The 21,917-nt window shown below is 24.3% G+C and overlaps 2 protein-coding genes across 2 annotated transcripts; one reads left to right on the top strand and one right to left on the bottom strand.

The window, feature by feature from the left end:
• Nucleotides 1-1,162: 1,162 nt before the first annotated feature.
• On the bottom strand, nt 1,163-12,585 carry LOC112601334 (serine/arginine repetitive matrix protein 1). The gene is made up of 19 exons (XM_025348896.1): nt 12,368-12,585; nt 10,690-10,779; nt 10,479-10,604; nt 10,251-10,421; nt 9,718-9,806; nt 8,030-8,176; nt 6,878-7,015; nt 5,477-5,637; nt 5,276-5,400; nt 4,452-4,705; nt 4,320-4,389; nt 3,999-4,094; nt 3,809-3,894; nt 2,970-3,065; nt 2,788-2,845; nt 2,158-2,421; nt 1,990-2,094; nt 1,780-1,910; nt 1,163-1,250 (listed from the first exon to the last, which is right to left on the bottom strand). Exons 1-18 carry the CDS (start codon nt 12,374-12,376, stop codon nt 1,788-1,790), a joined length of 2,208 nt encoding a protein of 735 aa, XP_025204681.1. The 5' UTR covers nt 12,377-12,585; the 3' UTR covers nt 1,163-1,250; nt 1,780-1,787.
• Nucleotides 12,586-13,758: 1,173 nt separating this feature from the next.
• LOC112601340 (cell division cycle 5-like protein) lies at nt 13,759-21,748 on the top strand. Its single transcript, XM_025348912.1, has 13 exons — nt 13,759-13,803; nt 14,658-14,923; nt 16,255-16,385; nt 17,395-17,510; nt 17,573-17,785; nt 17,841-17,975; nt 18,050-18,226; nt 18,824-19,313; nt 20,262-20,380; nt 20,467-20,658; nt 20,767-21,048; nt 21,121-21,249; nt 21,399-21,748. Exons 1-13 carry the CDS (start codon nt 13,759-13,761, stop codon nt 21,504-21,506), a joined length of 2,403 nt encoding a protein of 800 aa, XP_025204697.1. The 3' UTR covers nt 21,507-21,748.
• Nucleotides 21,749-21,917: the final 169 nt, after the last annotated feature.

Below are 21,917 nucleotides of genomic sequence, written 5' to 3'. Positions count from 1 at the left end.
TATATATATATTTTTTTGTAATTGTATTGAGGAATGGACATTAAAATTTAATAGGGTACACTATTTATAAAAGCAATTAACATAAATAAATAAAAATTCATATTTAAGTAAAAATATGTCATATTTATTTTTAATTGTAATAGCTAATATTTAAACATAACTAAATGTTAACTATGTTGTATTGCTTATGTAAAACATTAAATTAAACAATGTATTTTTAATTTAATAAATATTAAAAAAAATTGAATATTGTAGTGTATTTATTTTAAGATGTGTGTATAATTGTGTTAAATTAATTAATTGTTTATTATTTAAAACATATTAAAAAAAAATTGATAAAATTTAAGAAACCTTCACAGAACCATTCTTGTGAATTATGACTAATACTTCAATTTCTTCTTAATTATAAGCCCTGAAACAAAACAATTAAATTTAAAATAGATTTTCTCATAAAAAAATATTTTATACAAAATAAGATTATGTTATATATTAATTGAATAATTTTTTATGAGTCAAAAACTTTTATGGATCAACTGTAGATTTTCAATTGGCCTAGGTAAATTTTCAAACAGCTGTCGTAGGCATTGAATTAATCCTAAAATTAAAATTAAAAAAAAAAAAAAACTTGAAAATTATTGATTTAATTAGATAATTATATTTTAGGATGCATACCATAACACAACTCTCATTGGTTAAGATATTAAATTGTGCACACATCTTATTCAGCAATCAATCATATGATAATAGAGAATAAGTAAATGGGATGATAGTTTTCAGTGTTTTGAAAACGTAGAACCCTCAATTAATCTTGAAAGAGTATTGAAGGATTTTTGTCAAAAAAAAAAAAATGTTGATTGTAGTGAAGAACTAGGTTAATTGAAGGAATGTTGAAAAAATGTAGGAGTGTTGATAGAAGTAATGTTGAATGTAGATATGTTGATTGGAGAGATGTTGATTGAAGATATGTTGATTGAAGACATGTTGATTGTAGAGATGTTGATTGGAGATATGTTGATTGAAGACATGTTGATTGAAGACATGTTGATTGGAGATATGTTGATAGGAGAAACTCAGAATGAATGTTGATAGAAGTATTGTAGTTGCTCATTAAAAATGTTGATTGAAAGAAAACAATTGTAGGGGCTTCAAAAATGATCAGACAGCGCTATGAAAATGATGCAAGTATAACTCTGCCAACAAGTCAGCAGCCTGTTGACTGGACAGTAGGCTAACCTGTCAAATTCTCGTTGCTAGAATTACAACGGTCAATATGACAAAAAGAAAGAATTTCTTACCTAAAAATATTATTTATTGACTAAACGAGTTAAATGAAAAAAAAAAAAAAAAAAAACAAATACATTGGTTATGAGTTGTCTAGTGATTAATTGAATACAAATATATAAATGTTTTAAATTATTTGTTTGGAAACTATCATTTAAAATTAAAATAGAATGGAATTATGTTTATATTATATAGTTTTTATGTTTAAATTGACTGATTATATTATTAGTATAGTAAAGTAATAATAAAAGTAAAAAAAAAAAAAACATCTAGGTTACAATTACATTACAAATAATACACAGATTTAAATTTGTTAAATATAAATGATTTATTGAAAAAAAATTCTCTGTACTTTTTAATTTTTACAGATTTTTAAGTTCTTTTATTTTTTATTTTTTTTATCATGCAAATATAATGAGGTTTGTATCTTATAAATAATTATTGAGGTATATACTAGTCAAACATTATTTTAAGGTTATGTCCTCAATATAAACTAACCTTTTTATTTAATCACTGCTATTACTATTAGGGGTTCCATCGTTTTTAGCTTGATTTTTCTTTTTCATTGTACGCAATGCTTTTTCTCTTAAACGTTGTTCCGATTCATCTCCAGATTTGACATCAGAACCCTGTTATGTTACGATAAAAATGTGATTATTAAAAGCTTTAATATATGATAAGTATAATATATATTAAATTGTTATTTACGCTTTCTTCAGTCTTGCGTTTCTTATGTTTTTTATGTTTCTTGTGCTTCTTGTGTTTCTTATGTTTCTTATCTTTTTTCTTTTTTTTGTCATCTCTGTCACTTTCCTATAAAAGCACATAAAATGAAGATAAATACAAATTTTATGTTTTATTTAAAATTCTACATACATCTGAACTTGAACTGGAAGATCTTTTTTTACGTTTCTTTTTTTTCTTGGATTCGTCATCTTCAGATGAAGTAGAATCCTTGAGTTTTCGTTTTTTTGTTTTTGTTTTATCATCATCTGAACTAGAATCTCTTTTAACTCTTTTTTTAGACTTTTTTAATGATTCGTCTGATGAACTTGATTCTTCTTTTTTTTTAATTTTGGTATTTTCAGTATCAGAAGCATCAGATTTTTTTAAAGGTTTTTTTAATTTTTCAAGTTTTTCCTATAGTAAAACCAACAAAATTTAATGGATATACTAAACAAATAATATATTATTTAGTGTAGACTATACTAGAAGTTTACAATTTAAGATATTTTTATTAATGATTTATAAATTAGACATTTTTGATTAGTAGTTAAGAGGACGCATAGTCTTTTTTACAACAACATATAAATTTAGAATTCTCTAGAGAATTTTGTGCCACTAGCTATTAACCAACAAAATAAATTGAAGGTGTGACCATTATCTGACTAATACATTGATTAATTGTAATATTTTGATTTGAATAGGTAAAATATGAAAATGCTTATAACCCACTTAAAAACCAGGTAATTTAGCTAGTACTGTCAATAAAAAATAAATACTCACATCTTCTTTCTTTTTAATAGCAGGAGATGTTGATTTACGTCTAGAACTTGATGAATTTCTAAAACAAATGTTCAAACAATTAGATATATTTTTAACTATTTGAAAAAAAGTTTAGAAGAAAATTTTAATTTTCAATTTACAAATTATAGTAATTTTAAATAAAATTAAAATATCAAAATTACTTTTTATCATTGTTATTTTTCTTTTCTGATGAAGGAGACTGTCCTTTTGATTTTTGTGACTGAGAAGATTTAGAATGTTGTTCATCTCTAACACCCCTAGACATAAGTATCTAATTATTTAAGTAAAAATATATTTACTTCATAAAAAAAAAAAATACAATATTCTGCTTGGTTTCATAAAATGTTTGAAGTAGAAGGCCATTAATTATTTTTAAGAAACCTCGCGAACTAAATGGATGATAAAAATATATTTTATAAAATGTTCCATTTTTATTATTATAAAATTTTTTTCTGTATAAAAAGTCTAGTAAAATATATTGTTTTATCATTTTTATATGTGTTAATAGATTATTTGTATTTTAATAGGTTATTAGAAAATGTTTCATTATCACTTTGTTTTCTATGTTTAATTGTATGAGACTATGCAATTTTCAGCTATTTAAATCTTTGTTTTGGTCAGTGACATACATAATATTATAGATTTCTAATGTTACGCAGCTAAACAAACAATCTGAGTTATAATTTTTTTTCTTTAAAAATTCATGATAAGTTTAAAATGTATTCATGAATAGACTAAAAGGAGTAAGGGTTGAACATCTCTGCTCTAAGCAATAGAATAGGTTTATCTATATTGCAAATTAAACAGTTATTGATTTAATTTTGGATTTATAAATAAATATACAAAACATTGATCAATAATTATTTTTAGTATCTAGTATAAATTAAATAAATAGTTATTAAGTATTGGGAAAAATGTTTGAAACTATTATTTGTTATAAAATTATAAATATTTGTCTATTATATCAAGTATAGAAGAAATTAAAATTGTGTTTACGTACAATCTATCTTTTACTGGTTTACGTTCTGTTTTGTCATCAGCTTTCTTAAAAGGTGAAGGGGTTCTAGATAAACTTTCTTGAGAAGCCTGAAATACCATATCAAATTAAGTATAAATTTTGTGTAATATTATTAAATAACAGCAATACTGTTAAAATATTATGTTGATAAAAATAAATAAATGTATAATACCTTTGATTTTGAGGTGTTTTCTTTTTTTGTGGGAGAAACAATACTAGAATCTTTAACATTGCGTTCTCTGCTACGTGATTTTCCACTTGGTCTCCTCTAAACAATAAATAACTTAATAGATCACAATCATACAAATACTGTTTAACTAGTTTAACATATTAATAATAGAATTAACAACATTAAAGTAAAAATTGATAACTATCAATAATAATAATAATAATTAATACTGTTACATTAAATATGTAATAACACATATTCGAAATATTAGAAATCACGTGTAACATTAACACATATAAATGTTTAAAATAAATTAATAATTACTTTAGATTTTGAACGAGATCTAGTATGTCTGCTGCCTGATCTGGATTTTCTTTCAGGACTTCTAGATTTTCTAAAATAAAAGAAAATACAAAAATATTAAGCCGTTAGTTTAAGTATCTTAATACAAATTACCTTCTTCTAGGTGACGATCTTTCTTCTCTCTCTCTTTGCCTACGTCTGTCACGTTCACGGTCCCTTTCACGAATTGCTCTTTCTCTATCTCTACGTTCTCGCTCACGATCACGCCGATTTCGTTCTCTTTCTCTAGCTCTCTCTCTCTCTCTATCTCTATAATAACGATCACGACTTTTTTCACGATAACGGCCACGATTGAAAGCATGTCTAGATGGACGCCTTGATCGAGAAGATGAACGATCACGACGATCCTTTACAAGGAAATATTAATTTTGATTATTAACTAGTAACGTAGAATTGGGTCACTTCGAACAAAATTTAAATTTTTTGATGCTTATTTTTATGGAAATACATTTAAACAATTGTATACAATACACAATCTCTTTGACAGAGTTTACAGAATGAAACAATACGTATCTGGATGTTCTATCATTGATAACAATTAATACACATGCTATTACATCATCACTATTATTTTGTCCAAAATTACCAGGGACGCGTTGAACTCATTTTTAAGCCCTAACTAAGGGCGTGTCCAAAGTAACCAGATTTAGGAAATGGTGCATTAGGCAACTTAAAAATTTAAAAGTTTGTCTGGTTAGATAAATACTGATTGAATTATATCAATTATATATGAATTGTAAACATGTCTAGATAATGTATTATTTTTTTTGAAAATTTTAAATTAAAAATATCAACTATTTTTTTAGCAAAGAATGTAAAAAAAATGTTCGAAGTGACCAAGTTGTATGGTTTCATTATAAAAACAAATCCTTTAATATTCTTCAATTATTTATTTATAAGTTTTTTTTAATTATTACTCTTCTATCTGTAGATTTATCTTTGTCTGATTCACTACCAGAGGATTCATCTTTATTTGTTCGATATTGCCTTTTTTTTTGGATACTGTTTTCCTTTTTCTGAATCTCAAAATCTTTTTTACGGTCTAGAAAAAAAAACACCAACAATATTATATAAAATTATTAAACCAGTTAAATTAATTTTGAATTGTTAATAAATACCAAGGCTTGAAGATGAACTAGATGATGATGAACTACGGCTTGATGAAGAAGAATGATGCCGTTTTTTATCTCTACGTTTAGCAGAATCTCTAGATAACGATCGTTCTTTAGGCTTAGGTTTATTATTTGTTTCTACAACTTTATTTTTAGCAGGTGAAACTCTAAAAAAAAAAATAATAATAATAATAATAAATAATTTAAAAATAGGTATAGCATATTTATTATTTCTAAATAAATTAGTTATTAAGGCTAAAAGTAATAATATTTTCTAAAATGTATTTCATATATGTTTAAAATAATATTAAAAAATTTAAATGCCATGTTTTTAAAAATTTAAGCTTATGTGTTATTATACAACAAACACATTAATTCAAATGTTATATAATTAACCAATTTATCAACCATATTTAAAAATAAATTATGCAAAAAATTTTTTTTTTAAGTAAGGCTTATAGCTTTATTCACACAGCAGGATTTGAGTAAACTTATTCATTGAGTAGGTATGATAATGGATGTGCTAAACTCAAATATAAAGACCAATTATTGAATATGATGAAAAATGATTCAGAATAAAAATAGCTTTTATTATTTTAAGAAAAATTAAAATTTTAACGTACCCTAATAAAAAATAAAATTGAGATACTACTTATTTTGTTAAGACAGTCAATATGGTCGTATTTTTTCTTCATATATTTAAAAAAATTATGTTTTCAATTTTAACTCCTCATTCAAAAAAAAAAAAACACATACATTATTAAAAAATCAATACTTTTACTTTTCTCAAATTCTAAAAATTAAACTTGAATAGTTATCACACAAATAAATATTATATTAATACTTTCTGATAATACTACTACTTTGGATAATTATTGTCTGAGAAAAGAAATTTGTGACAAGAAAGTAAATATCTGTTATCTTTTATATTTTTAATTGGTTATCATATAAGATAATAATTTTTTAAATGAATTATTAACAATAATTTTTATTTGAACTAGTTAATTTTTTTTATCAGATCTTCTATTGATAAAAAAGCAACAAAAATATAAAAATACATTTTCTTTAAATATCTTGAGAATTTATGATTTAGACATTAACTTAAGAAAATATATAAGAATTAGATTTAATATTATCCTTATTCCTTCTCATTTTATATCTTATAGCCATAACCATCATCTGCGTCATAATATGATTTATATTTTGCTCCATTCATTCCATTAACAAGTCCTCTAATATATTTTAATCTTAAATAATAATTGTATTATATACTTTATTTCTGTTCTTTTTTTCTTTACTTCAATAACTATTAATAATTAAGTATTATTTTGTTAACTATAATTTATGTTACACACTAATTGACACTAGTGTCAATAAAATAATAATATATAAATAAATAATATTTACGATTTTTTTAAGTTAGTTTTTTCTTCAGATATGGAAATATCATTTTTTGGTGAACAACTTCGACTTTTTTCTTTTTTAGTTTTAGTTGGTGAATTATGTCCATTACTCACAAGTTTTCCTTTTGACTTTGAACGAGAACTAATAAACATAACAATATATTAAAAAAAAGTAGATAACATTCTCTTATATATTAGGTAGTAAGTGCACCTTATCTTTGAATAAACTATAATAAATAGTGTTTAATTGAATCATGTTCTGAGCAGAGATATTAGTCTTATTACTTTGTACATTTTATCATAAATGATATTGTTATAGAGTATAGACTATAAATTATTAACAAGACAGTAGATAAAATGATTTTTTTGTTGAAAACAAAGCATTTATTATTATTAATCTTTTAGTCAATATTTATTTATAATGGGACAGCGTGGAAAGGTTTATAATAGAATTAAGCAATAACTTAAAATTAATCAAAATATTAAAAAAATTACTTTGTGCATAATAAAATATTATGTAAGTAAAAGTTTAATCTTGATAAATAATATTTTTGAACGATAAAAAAATAATTAAATTTTTTACTCTTTGTTGAAAATTTGCAACTTTTTTATCTAGTTATAATAATTTATAAAAAATATTGTTTTAAATGTTCAAACATAAATTATTTTATTAACATTTACATACAATTTTTTTTTTAAATATTGACAATATTAAATTTCTATAAATAGTAAAATCTAAAATTTGAAAATTACACTATATAAATGAAATGAAAATAAAATATATTTGTTAAATTACAAGTAACTAGTATCTATACACAGTATTTTGAATTACAATAAAATAAGAAAAACTGTTGTGTAAAAATCCTTGTTTTTCTAAATCATTAACCGAAGTACTTGGAAATAATTATATTTTGGAACTATTGAAGTACCAACTGTATTCACTTTATTATAAAACATGGTATCAAAGTAGGGATAGAAGAATATTTCTAGCATAAAAATTATAACACGTCTATCGTATTTATAAAAAAAATCTCATACTGTAAATACGTATATATTTATTACACCCCTCAGAATCTACAACTTATGTATCCAAGTATATGAAAACATCAATATTCAAAATTAAATTAACTGATAAAAAGTTCATAATAATACTTACTCTCTTCTTGTATGTTTCTCTCGTACTTTATCTGAATCATGATCTTTATACTTATCTCTTTCCTTGTCCTTATCACGTTTATCACGATGGCGATCTCTAGATCGACTTCGACGATCTCGCGTATGTGATCTACTACGACTTTTCCTTCTAAAACAATAAAATAATAGAAAATTAATATTAATAATTTAAAACTTTCAGAATGGCTATGATAAAGATAGGCAGTTCTTGGATATTCCAGAATAATTTAACAGGCTTCACGTGAAGATTAAGAATTTATAAAATTACGATTAGACTAAAATAACAGTTTAAAGTGTTTTGTTACATATAGTATATTACATAATTGATTCAAAGCATTTAGTGTAGAATCACTAAATAAGTAGGGAGGTAGGTAACTGTACTATTATATAGTAGTTATCGAGTACACTTCATCATTGAGTAAGTCACCATAATTGTTAAATTTGAATTCAAAGATAAATCATTCTATGTAAAAAATAATTTTGAGTAGAGACAGTTAGTCAGTCTAGGATTTTGTATTTATTTTTAAATCATATGACATTTAACAAGTAGTACATTTACTATAATCCATGATAATTAATATGATTAAATATTGAAACATTAGAAGTTTAAAACAAATAATTAAGGATGTCAAAAAAGGTAGCCAAAACTCTAAAAAACAATTTATTTTATTGGCAGAACATTCTGTGTATGAGACAATTGTTAAAATAAAAATGAGGTATGATGAAACAGAGATAAAAGTAAATTGGGAGTATCACTGCACCACTAAAATTATAAAAAGTATTGATACAGAAATACAGCAAAGAGTAAATAACAATTTTATCATGAGTATGGTATATAAAGAAAAAAAACAGTGTATGATAAAATGTTTTAAAGCATGATTTTTTATATATTTATATTGCTACTACTATGACAGTAAATTGAACTGATTTTAACCAAAAAAGTGGCATTTATAATAGTAGTTATTATTATTATATACTATATATTATTAAAAACTTTGGAATCAATACAGACTTACTGTATAATGGTGTGAATAGGTTAATTAAGTAAATAGGCAATACATTTTAAGTTAAGTTTAAATATTTTAAAAACATGTACATGAATAATAAAAAAAATAATATAGGTATTTAAGATTTAAATTGTCAAAACCTATGGTTATTTAAATGTTTTTGAATTGCAATAAAAAAATAAATCTGATTTTTATTTATTATATACACACATTTTTTAAAATTTTTTTTTAAGATAGTTTAAAAAGTGCTGGAAATTTTCTATGCTTACCTCCCAAAGTACCCATTACATTTAATATACTATCAGAAATCATCCACTAAAAATTGAAGGTTGAAGTATTCTTTTTTTACTATAAAACATGCATACATGATCACAAAGATCATTGTTGAATCAATAAATTCATAGCTCTGTTCAGAATCTTAAGTTCTTTAATACAAAAAAAAGTAATAACCACAAATTTTAAATAAGAAGATATTTGCTCTACACAAAATATGGTAGTTTAAATTAATGTTTGCAACATTTTAATAAGTAAATCATAAACTGAGTTGATAATGCTCTACGAGATATACTATAAGACTGTCATGACATGTTAAAAATATAAATTATGTTTGAGAAAATAGAAAAAACAATAATTTTACTATATCAAATTTTATGGAAAATATTACCTTTCTCTATCTTTTTTTCTTTCCTTTTCTCTGTCTTCTTTGTCTTTTTCAAACTTTTTAATCATATCTCCCACTCGCTCTTGATCTTCCTGTAATAAATAATTGCAATATCAGTACTTTAAACTTCAATAATACTTTAAAACTTAAAAAAACTCTAAGAGTAAAATTAATTAATAAATAAAAAAATGTAGATATTATGATTGTCTGACACCAATAATCATTTATATTATTATTTATTGAATACTATATGAAAAAGGTTCTCAAACTGTGTTTCATGAGAAGGTTTACTCAAAATCAATTTTATCATATAATATTGTAAATTATTTGTTGATTTAATGAATTTAAATACTTTATACTAAAACTATTAATGAAAAAAAAAAAAAATTGAAAATCGCCGTTTTAATTAATTCATGCAAATAATAAAATATTACAACTGCTGTTACTATAAATTAAATAGAAGATATATGAACATATTTTTTTACAAACAAAATTAACAAAACAATAAACACAATCAATAACTATAATAATATTACCATTTTCTTTTTTAACTCTTCTTTTTTTTGCTCAATAAATTTAGGGGGAATGCCTGATGGAGATTCCTGTGCAGATAAAAGTAACTCCCACAAGTCTGTCATAAACACTCGAGCATTTTTGCCGTTCAAAAAACCAGTAAGATTTATTTGCATTTTTCTCGGATCAGGCCACTAAAAATTGGAAATATTAAAATAACGTAAGTAAAATATAGAGTATATTTTACATACAGTATCTGCTTCAAGCTGATTGTTCACAAATTCTTCTACAACATCATCTTCCATTCCTAGCAATTCTGTTATTCTTTTACCAATCCAAGGTTTGATAGTATCTAGCTTTACTTTATTCATATCAACCTTTAATGAAACAAGTATTTTAATAATTTTAGAAATTTTTAAAAACCAGGATAATTCAATATTTAAATGATATTTATCATAATACCTTAGCATTTAAAGATTCACTAAATTTCATTTGTTTCAAAAGCTTTTTTTCTTTGTCGCTGAATCTAGTATCCTGGTCAGCACTAGTACCCTATAAATTAAATAATAGTATGAGTTTTCATAGTTATTTGATTATATTAGTGCCATTTAATATTTTTTTTCATTGATTGTTAAAATTGTATTATTGATTATTAGTTATATAATTTCATTGCCTTGAACATTAAACAAAATACATTTAAATGACAATGAATAATGAATAGTTAACAATTAGGCAGGTTGTTATTTTTAAAAGTAAGTACCTATTTAAGGCATTATATATGATTCTATAATTATTTCAAATCTTCATTCAAAGAATGCACAAGAACAAATATTGAAGTATTTATTAAAAAAAATGATCATTACACTTAAAAGTTTATGAATTTCATGAAATATATAAGTTTAAATATTTCTTATAAGTCTTATCTTGTTTGATTAGTAAACAATTAAAATTAGATTTCTTCAGAAAAATAAAATACCTTATTTGGAAATAAACTTGAGGAAAAACTGTATACAAACGGCCCAACAGACAAAACATACAGTAAAGTTAATGATGGACATAGGTGAATAAAACTAATGTTATTATACAACAATATCTATTAATATTTATTAATAACACAGTTGAATATATACAAGTAACATTTTATGGGGTACTACCATTTTTTCTGCTCATTCAAACTATAAATACCTAAGATTAATAAAATTAGACTTGAAACAAATTGATTTTCTATAAATTTTCAGAAAAATATCCTGCTTTGGTATTAAAGATTATCTCAATTCAATAATTTATAACAATATAAAAAATAGGAAATTTTTTACTCAGTATCATAGTACAAAAATATTGTTTTGAATTTAACTAGTTACAGTAAAATTTAAAAACTTCTCAAAGAAATGTTTTCTAAAATAAATCTCTCTGTATTATATTAAATGATAATAATTAATAAGTTCTCAAATTCCGAATGGTTTTAACTTCCAAATTTTATTATGAACACATTAATTGCTTATATAAATACATAATATTATTTAAATAATTAAATTAAAAAAAAAAAAAAAATAATGATTTCTTTAAGTTATTTCATCCTACTTATAAGGTATTGGGTTTCAGTTATCCATGTTTCTTTTCATAGTTTAACTAAGTACATAAGTATAAAATATAAAAAGGTGAAGTGAAGTGATACCTTTCTACTAAAAAATATTACTTTATTAGGTTAATTTATTCATTTTATTAGTTAATTAATCACTAGCTTATCAATTACATTTTACAGATACAAGTATGATACATTTAAAATTTTTATTTAGAATGTATGGTACTCAAAAGACGACGATTTTACATCAATAAAAATTATTATTTCATAATATATCAACCTATTTTGTAATATAGCAGTTAAAAATAAAACTAGCTTATTTCAATAACATACAAAGGTAATATCCTACGAGATGTACTTTAAAAAATGCAATATATAGAACAGATAATTATGAAATACAATCATTGAGTTCAGAATAATATGTGTAACACTAAATTAGTAAAAATGATAAATAATTTTAAGGCATAATCGTGTGTTTGAAAATGTGAAGCGTCATAATTGTTATGATAGTCTTCTTAATCATAACAGGAAACATACACATTTTTACAATGTACTCACCGTATACATTTTGATTCCGGCTTTAGGACCAACAGATTAAAAAATATTAAACACTCAGAATGGTTAAACACTAAAAACACTACCTAAGTAGTAAGCGTAGTATTTAAATATTATGAAAATTAAAAACAGATATCCTAAATCCTAATACCTCACATGCCGAAAACAATGGTTAAAAGAATTAGACCCTTCTTGATTGCCGATTGGTTGTGATTCAAACAGTATTGTTACATGCACAAACTACTACAATAATTTGTAAATGAAGTTCGTGGTTCCACGCCATCTGTACAAGTATGTAATTGTACAATATTATTATATGACATTTTTATTGTGGCGTCATGGAAAAAGAAAATTAATTTTTTTCTATACAAAAACTAACCTATAATTTAAAAATCACGTACTGAGTACTGACGTACTAGTGTACTGTACTACCCAAACTAGCCTTTTAAGGGTTTACACTTTTACTTCATGTTCTGTATGGTCATACACTCATACATTAAATATATAATTCCAAATTATATTATAATTATACATTGATATCCAAGAGTAAAGACTAAGTAACAAATTTTGACATGATTAAGTCGATAGAATTTAAGACTTAAAATTTAAAAATGATATTTTATCGCAAAAGTTCTTGACTTAAAGAGTGGAAATTTAGCTGTTAAGATTGTGATCCTTAAAGCTCTAAGCAGCGCGTAACGATTTTTAGGTTTTTACTAATTTTATTGGTAACAAATTTATGGGTGTGCAGCGTCCTCTAAATTGATTATTCCTATAATCATAATTCATAAATCATTTTATATTTTATCTCAATTTGTCTATTTCGAATAAGTTTTGAATATTAATATACTTTTTCCAATTTTAAATTTAAAAATATTTATAGCAACTGAAACAATAGCCACCTAGTACTTACCATTTATTTATACATTAAAAATTAAATAAATACAAATATAATACAATTATTATAATACCAATAAATTATCAAAATCAAACCCGCCATACAAACATGGAAAATATAAATTTAACAATATAACATGGTCTATGATACATGATACACCACTGTATTAGATATTTAGATAATTAAACGCCACCATTGCTAACAAAAAAAGGGGCTATAAGTCATACTGGATTTAGGAATTTTCTGTATCGTTATTTTGTTTGTAGTTTGTGATAATTATTCAAGTATTCAACTGATAACTGATAAGCTCTCGTGGTCTTATTTTGTTGTTTCGCGATCGGCATTTGGCATTTCATTACATGCCGTATCAGGTTCTAAGTGTCTTAATTCATAAATTTAAATTATATTAATAAAAAATATATTATATTATTGTTTCAAGTCATCTATCTTATATATAAATATTACTAAATAGCCACTGTAAAAAACATTCACGAAGATGCCGCGAATCATGATCAAAGGTGGCGTTTGGAGAAACACCGAGGTGAGATTTAAACGTTAAAAACAAAAAACTCCAACAGAGTACATCTTAATTTGTGATTTAAATGATTTAATTTATTCTTATAGATTTAGAGTTGGTATAATAGTATATTATAATATTTCCAATGTGTACATAAATTTATATTATAGTTAACATGGAATGATATTTAATTACTATATTTTATCTTCATGTTGAAAAAGTATAACATAAAGATTAATTTTCTGATTACTAAATTAAAATATAGCTATACCTTGCTGTACCGCATAAAATTCAAATTATTAAAAAAAAAAAAAAATATTTTAGATTATGATTTGTCATTCCTTATGCTGTAAATAAAGAAGTATATGCTTAACAGAAGTAGTCATAAGGCTTAAACATAATTCAATTTAAAATGCAATTTTTTTTTTAGAAAATAAGAAGAAAGCTTTTATATGACAGTAGGTAGTCAATGGTATTTGGTTCTGTTGTGTTTAGGCAACACAAGTTGTCAAAGGTTAAATCTTAAACAATCATTGATCAGTTTAATAAATCTTTATTTTAACTAAAAATTATAACAATTTCTCATAATTTCTTAATTTTTATTGAGTTTAGCACATATACCTACAAGTTTAGAGCAACTATTTATTTATATTTTAATGGCAAAATCATAATTTAATCAAATTATTATTACTGATAGAATAATTTTATTAAACATGGTCAATGCCAAACTATATAGTTTTAATGTAGAAAAAATACTGGAGATACACTCTAATCACGTTGAATCAGAACTCGTACGATATAAATATCGAGTTAATAGATTTTAATGCTAAGGATAATGGGAATAAGTTTTCATTATTTTATGTTATTTATTTTTACAGGATGAGATTCTTAAAGCAGCTGTTATGAAATATGGCAAAAATCAATGGTCACGTATTGCGTCATTATTACATCGTAAATCAGCTAAACAATGTAAAGCACGTTGGTTTGAATGGCTTGATCCAAGTATAAAAAAAACTGAATGGAGCCGAGAGGAAGATGAAAAACTTTTGCATCTTGCTAAACTCATGCCTACACAATGGCGTACTATTGCTCCAATTGTTGGTCGTACTGCTTCACAATGTTTGGAAAGATATGAATATTTATTGTTAGTATATATTCTTAGATAATATTTAAACTTAATGTAGATTTTTTAGTTTAATGTATTACAAAATGTACTTGCTATTATCAAAGGATATATATATGTTATGAGCAATGTAGATACTCGGGGAATTGTATAGAATAACATGCAATTTTGGGCAATTTGAAAATGCCCAGGCATTATATAGAATGGTCAATTTATCAAGGGCTATATGAACTTGGAAAAATATTGCCATAATATTTTGTGTTAATTTAAATAATTAATATGGAACTAAATCACCATTATAACTGTCTGACCAATTGAATACCTTCTTTATCAAGGTAATAAAGATACAAATTAATTCGATAACAATTCTCATATTTTTGATTCACTATCAACTATTAAGGTAATCAAGATAGTAAATTCACTAAATTATTTTCAAACTTTAAGTTAGATTTTAGATACTTACTTAAACAATTGGAAAGTTATGTTGATGTTATATCAATCACTGAGTGTAGTGTGTTTACTAATACGATCAGTGTTTTTGTTTAATTTGTTTCACTGTTTAATTTAAATTTTATTTGTTGGATATGGACAGTTTTAATTAAAATTTTATAAATTATTAACGAAAAAAGGTTCAAATTATACACGCTTAAGTAAATCAAAATATGACAATTTGATTGTACATTTAAAGTGATTAAAAAAACTAAACTAAAAAATTTTAACATAATGATTTTAGACTCTTAAAAAAATAGGATGTGATTCAAATTTCTGAAAAAGAAAAATTAATTGTCCCTGTAACTGAAGATAATACAATAAAATATTATGTGCATAATCAACAATTGTTTAATATTTTATTAATAAGGTACATTTATCAATTGGATGTGGACGATGTGGTAGGAGTAGAATGGAGTATAAAATTAATATAAAATTCAAAAATGTAACTAGAGAATCGATTATGCTATACTTAAATAACTGTCAATCGTCACAACTATGTACATCTAAATACCATGGTAGTAATCCATGTTCTAATAAATAATAATAAAATATAAAATCTTTCTTTTTTAAAAAAAAATGTTTAATTAATAATTATATTTTAAATTTATATAATAAATTGGTTTTTCTAGTTTATCTTTAAATAAAACACAATATTGCATATTTCATATTGCTTGCTAAATTCAACTCATTGTATAGAATTTCCAGGCTAAGTGTGGTAATTTTTACATTGACTGTCTAGACTGGGCATTCTATACATTACCCGGGAATTTTATGAAATACCTGATTTTCTACATTGCCCATAATATATATTTACATAAAAATCTTATTTGTTAGATATTATTTATATGTAACACTTTCAGAGATCAAGCCCAAAGGAAAGAAGATGGTGAAGAAGTGGGAGATGATCCAAGAAAATTAAAACCTGGTGAAATTGATCCAAATCCAGAGACAAAACCAGCACGTCCTGATCCTAAAGATATGGATGAAGATGGTGATTACTTGTTTAAAATATTATTAAGAACATATTTATTAATTTATTTTAAGGATAATATTATATTTAATAAAAATGTCAAAACCGGTTGGGTATATTTTGTTGAATTGTTCTTTACTAACTTGCTTGTGTTAAGTTTTAAATACTTATCATTTATCAATAATATTACTAATATATTCTACTAGCTGAATTACCCGGCTTTGCCCATGGGTATTTTTGTTCATATACTTCATATTATTTAATAGGGATATTGGTGTACACGCGATGTGTGATATTATTTTTATCGATTAATTTCTCAGAACAATTTATATCTACCGGTAGCTGGAAACTGCGGGATGTCGTACAGCACAATACATATTGGTAGTGAATAAATTATAATTGTTAATTACTCCTTGTAAAACGTAACATTTTTGAAAATCTTTTCTTATTGCACGGTGAAAGTATGAGAAGAACCTCTATTCCAAATTTCAAGTTTGTACATTGCATAGTTTTTTAGTTACAGCGATCAGTGACTAAGTCGTATTTGGATTTTATATGTACAGGTTATTTAATTAAAAATATTTGGCTTCTTTATCTATATTTGAATAATAATGAAAAAAAATATAGCAAAACCTCAAAAATATGATGATATTTTATATACAAAGTGTATGTAAAACATAAGTATTTACAATAAAATTTAATATTTATTTTTCACAAACCTAATTATTAAGATGTAAGTATTTTTTTAAAATTTCATTTGTATTATTCATAAAATATAAATTTATTGAAATAAACTTTGATAAATATATATTTTATTTAAAAAGCATTTTAATGCTATTATTTGTTTTAGGAACTCGTATAGTTAAAATATTTATAATTGATAATCTTATTAATAAAAAATTTAAAAAGTACCATAATAAAATTAATATTATCAAAATAAAATCTATAGAAATTATTTGTAGTTGTTAATTATATAAAAGTTATTTATTGTTTATTACTATAAAGTATAATATTTTTAAATGTTTTCTAGAGTTGGAAATGTTATCTGAAGCAAGAGCTCGTTTAGCTAATACACAAGGTAAAAAGGCAAAACGTAAAGCTCGTGAAAAACAGTTAGAAGAAGCCAGAAGACTTGCTGCATTACAGGTAAATTACAAAATAGTTTATAAAATTATTATGTAAACAAAAATAATGTTTTAATTTAATAGAAACGGAGAGAATTGCGTGCTGCTGGTATTGGTGTTGGAAGAGGCAATAAACGAAAGCGTGGTATAGACTATAATGCTGAAATACCATTTGAAAAAAAACCAGCTCTAGGATTTTATGATACTGCTAATGAGGAGGTTGATCCACTTGCACCAGATTTTAGAAAGTTGAGACAGCAAAATTTAGATGGAGAACTGCGAGTTGAAATTGAAGAGGTAAATATTTTATTACATTTTTAAGAATTATTTTTGAATAGTGTTTGAATTTTAGAGAGAAAGAAAAAAAGATAAAGCTAAGCTTAAGCAACGTAAGGAAAATGAAGTTCCATTAGCTATGTTAAATAATCAAGAACCTATTAGAAAAATGAGTAAACTTGTTCTACCAGAACCTCAGATATCTGATCAAGTAAATAATAATCTGTAATTTTATATTTTATTTTCTAAATTTTAATATTTTATTAAATCATTATTATTTTGAAGGAATTACAACAAGTTGTAAAATTGGGACGAGCCAGTGAAATGGCACGAGAAATAGCTATGGAAAATGGTCCTCAACAAGCTTCAGATGCATTGTTATCAGATTATACACCTTCAATTAATAATATTCCTGGCCGCACTCCAAGAACTCCGTCTGTTTCAACAGACAAAGTTTTACAAGTAATTTGAAATTAACTATAAAATTAGACTATTTGAATATAATTACATATTTTCTTGTCTTACCATGATAATTATTTTAACTTAAGAGAAAGAGGACATTATATTTGCATGTATTGTCTTTTTCTTATCAACACTACGTCATATCAAATATTACATTTTGAATAATTCAATTTACTCTGTTATTAACATTAAACTGAATTGACCTATTTTGAAACTAGAAAATTAGAATATTTTTTAGAGTCCCATAGAAGCTTATATTTATATAACAATTGAAGCAAATTATGAGTGTCTTATAATTCATAAAAAATGTAGTTATAAAATTTAAAAAAAAAAACCCACAAAGTGCCTTAAATAATATTCTTACCTTAAAATTTAATAACTCGCCAATTTAATCTAATATTAAAAGTAACAGAATTAAATGGATTATTGCAAATATAAAATTTGTTATGTTGTGCGTTTGTAAGATGGAAACAACACAAAATAATGATTACTTAAATTGAATGATTTAGAGCTTAACCTTGCTAAAATTTATTCAATGGTTTTTCTTTTATACATTGGATAGATCTTAAAGCTTATTATTTCATTTACTTTTTGTAGGATGCACAAAATATTATGGCTCTTACACATGTAGATACTCCTCTAAAAGGAGGTCTTAATACAGAATTGCAAAATGTTGATTTCAATGGTGTCACCCCACAACGACAATTGATTACAACACCGAATACAATTTTAGGTACTCCTCTTTCACAAATTGCTAATGATGGTTTCCAAACTCCACAAAGTGATAGATCACTAGTAAAAGCTGGAATGTTAACACCCACTCCTTTAAGAGATCAATTAAGTATCAATCGTTCAGATTCTATGGAAGTAGATATCATAAATACACCCCAAGCCATGAAAAACTATCAACATCAAGTAAAAGAACAGTTGAAAGCAGGGTTAAGTACATTACCACAACCAAAAAATGATTTTGAAATTGTTGTGCCAGAAGACCATCCTGAAGACGAAGAAACTGAAGTTCAAAAAGATTTTGTAGAAGATCAGTCTGATGTAGAAATGCGTAGTGCTGAAGATCTTCTAGCTCGTCGTAAGTATTAAAATAAGATATCTATTATTATATTGATCATTGGTATATAATATATACTAATATAGTTAGATCTAAAAATTTTAATACCTTGGTATAACAATAAAATGTAATAATTTGCATTGCAGTAACTGAGTTTAACTTAAATATTTTATTATCAGTTATTCTTAAAATAAGAGTTTACTTTGTACATGATTACATTTTGTATTTTCATTATTACTTAGAAAATATGCTAACAATAAATACATGTGTTTAATACATATTGTATCATAATATAGTTTTAACTAATTCTAAAAATGTTTTCATACAATTAAGTTGATATTCATTTAAAACTCATTTTTGCAATTCACTTATAAGTCATATTGTTTTCAATAATGGAAATTACAAAATTTTCTTGAATTTAGTTAGTTACATAGCCAATTTGTTGGTAATATACAATTTGAAAAAGAAAAATATATTTATGTATAATAGGTGGAGCCAGTTCTCATGTACAAGGGATACAAATATTCCTGGAAATTTCAATTCCCTTTATCATAATAAAAATAATTTTTTTTTTTGAAAATCAAATAAGTTTATTTTTATATCTACTTTAAGCAGAGCTTGATTATTATTATAATATGTAATACATACTGTGCTATATTATATATTGTATTTTGTAATATAAGTCACAAAATAGAATTATTAAAATTAAAAAAAATATTGGGTTATTTATGCCCTGTATCATGTTTATTATGTATTATGTTTCACTCCATTTAAAATCAAAAAATGTCATATGTAAAGAACTTTATTTTTATTTATGGGGTGCCACCCATATCCTGCACACTCTCTGGTTTCGCTTATACAATGTATACTCTTAAAATATGACTCCTCTCTTAATTTTCTATTTTAAATTTGATTATGTAATACTATCATTAAAAAATTGTTAATAATTTATAACTTGTATATTTCCAGGGCAATTAGAAATGAAGTTACGATCTCAAGTAATTCAACGATGTTTACCTCGTCCACCTGATACTAATATTGTTTTGAGACCTTTAAATTCAGAACCACCTCTTACAGATCTTCAAAGGGTAATAATACATTTTAAACTATATTAAACAAATATTTTAAAAGTAATAGTAAATTATGTTTTATAATAAATAATTTTTTTATGTAGGCTGAAGAATTGATTAAACAAGAAATGATAACAATGCTTCATTATGATGCTGTCTGTAACCCTCTACCACCAGAAGTTGCTACACTTACTCAAAGTGGTCCCAAAAAACAGCCAATCTTAACTGAAACTCAGCATTTGGCTTATTTGCAGGCACATCCATACCAACAATTTACTGAAGAAGAAATGGAAAATGTAATTAAAAAATATATACATTATTTACTGATTATGAAAACCAAAAAACATAATATGTAATTTTGTAAACAGAATTTTATTTATTTATTGCTTAAAATATTTTTTCAGGCGAAACAAGTTTTGATGAAAGAAATGGAAATTGTTAAGCAAGGTATGAATCATGGTGAATTGTCATTAGATTCATTTACTCAAGTATGGGGTGAGTGTTTGGGACAAGTATTATTTCTACCAAATCAAAATCGTTATACAAGAGCAAATTTAGCTAGTAAAAAAGATAGAATTGAATCGTTGGAAAAGAAACTGGAACAGAATAGAGGTCATATGACTAAAGAAGCTAAAAAAGCTGGAAAAATGGAAAAAAAAATTAAAATTATTCTCGGGGGATATCAAGTATGTAGTATGATAATGATATTAACAATAATTATTCTAGAACAATGATCTATGACAATTTTATTTGTTTAGACTCGATCCCAAGGTTTGATCAAACAATTTATAACTAGTATTGATGAAATTGAACAAGGACATTTAGAATTATCAACTTTTCAGTTTTTGCAACGACAAGAAGAATCTGCTATACCTAAACGACTACAGGTGATTTTGAATATAATTTAAATATACCATTTTTTATTTGCTTATATTTTTGTGGTTTATTATTAACTATTTAGTATAAAATATAGCCAAATAAGTTAAACAACAATTCTATAATCATTATTAAATTAATTGATTTTTTTCTATTTTAGTCATTAACTGATGATGTAGACCGTCAAAAGGAACGAGAAAAAATTCTACAACAAAAGTTCTCGGATCTAGAAACGCGATGGAAAGAATTACAAATTGGAAGTGATTGATTATGAAACTATTAATGATGTAATAAGCTCTCATGTTTGTATTTTTTTTTTAAATTTATACTAAACCTCTATTATCTTTCCAGAAAATAGAATTTAAATCATACTATCATGTAAAATTAAAAAATTAATTTAACTTTTGTCATACTACGTGTATATTTCTTAAAGAATTTTTGTTTATAATCATAATTTTAATTAAATTATATAATTTAATTAAAAGTATAGTTTCAAGATTTTCTTCTCTCTATTGTTTTATATTATGCTTTATTCGAAATAATAAATTAAATGATATTCCTGATAATATATACCTCGACAAATACCTACCCATTGTAGATTCATTTCCAGTTGGAAGCTTATTCTTTGCTTATTTAAATTATATCTTGACTTCTCCCGAGAATTTCTCTTTTTTTTTTA

The sequence above is a fragment of the Melanaphis sacchari genome, unplaced genomic scaffold (assembly GCF_002803265.2).
Source record: "Melanaphis sacchari strain LSU unplaced genomic scaffold, SCAv2.0 Contig77_pilon_pilon, whole genome shotgun sequence".
Classification (NCBI taxonomy): Eukaryota; Metazoa; Arthropoda; class Insecta; order Hemiptera; family Aphididae; genus Melanaphis; species Melanaphis sacchari.
The sequence above is the reverse complement of the archived record's forward strand: the minus strand, read 5'-3'. Positions and strand labels throughout refer to the sequence as shown.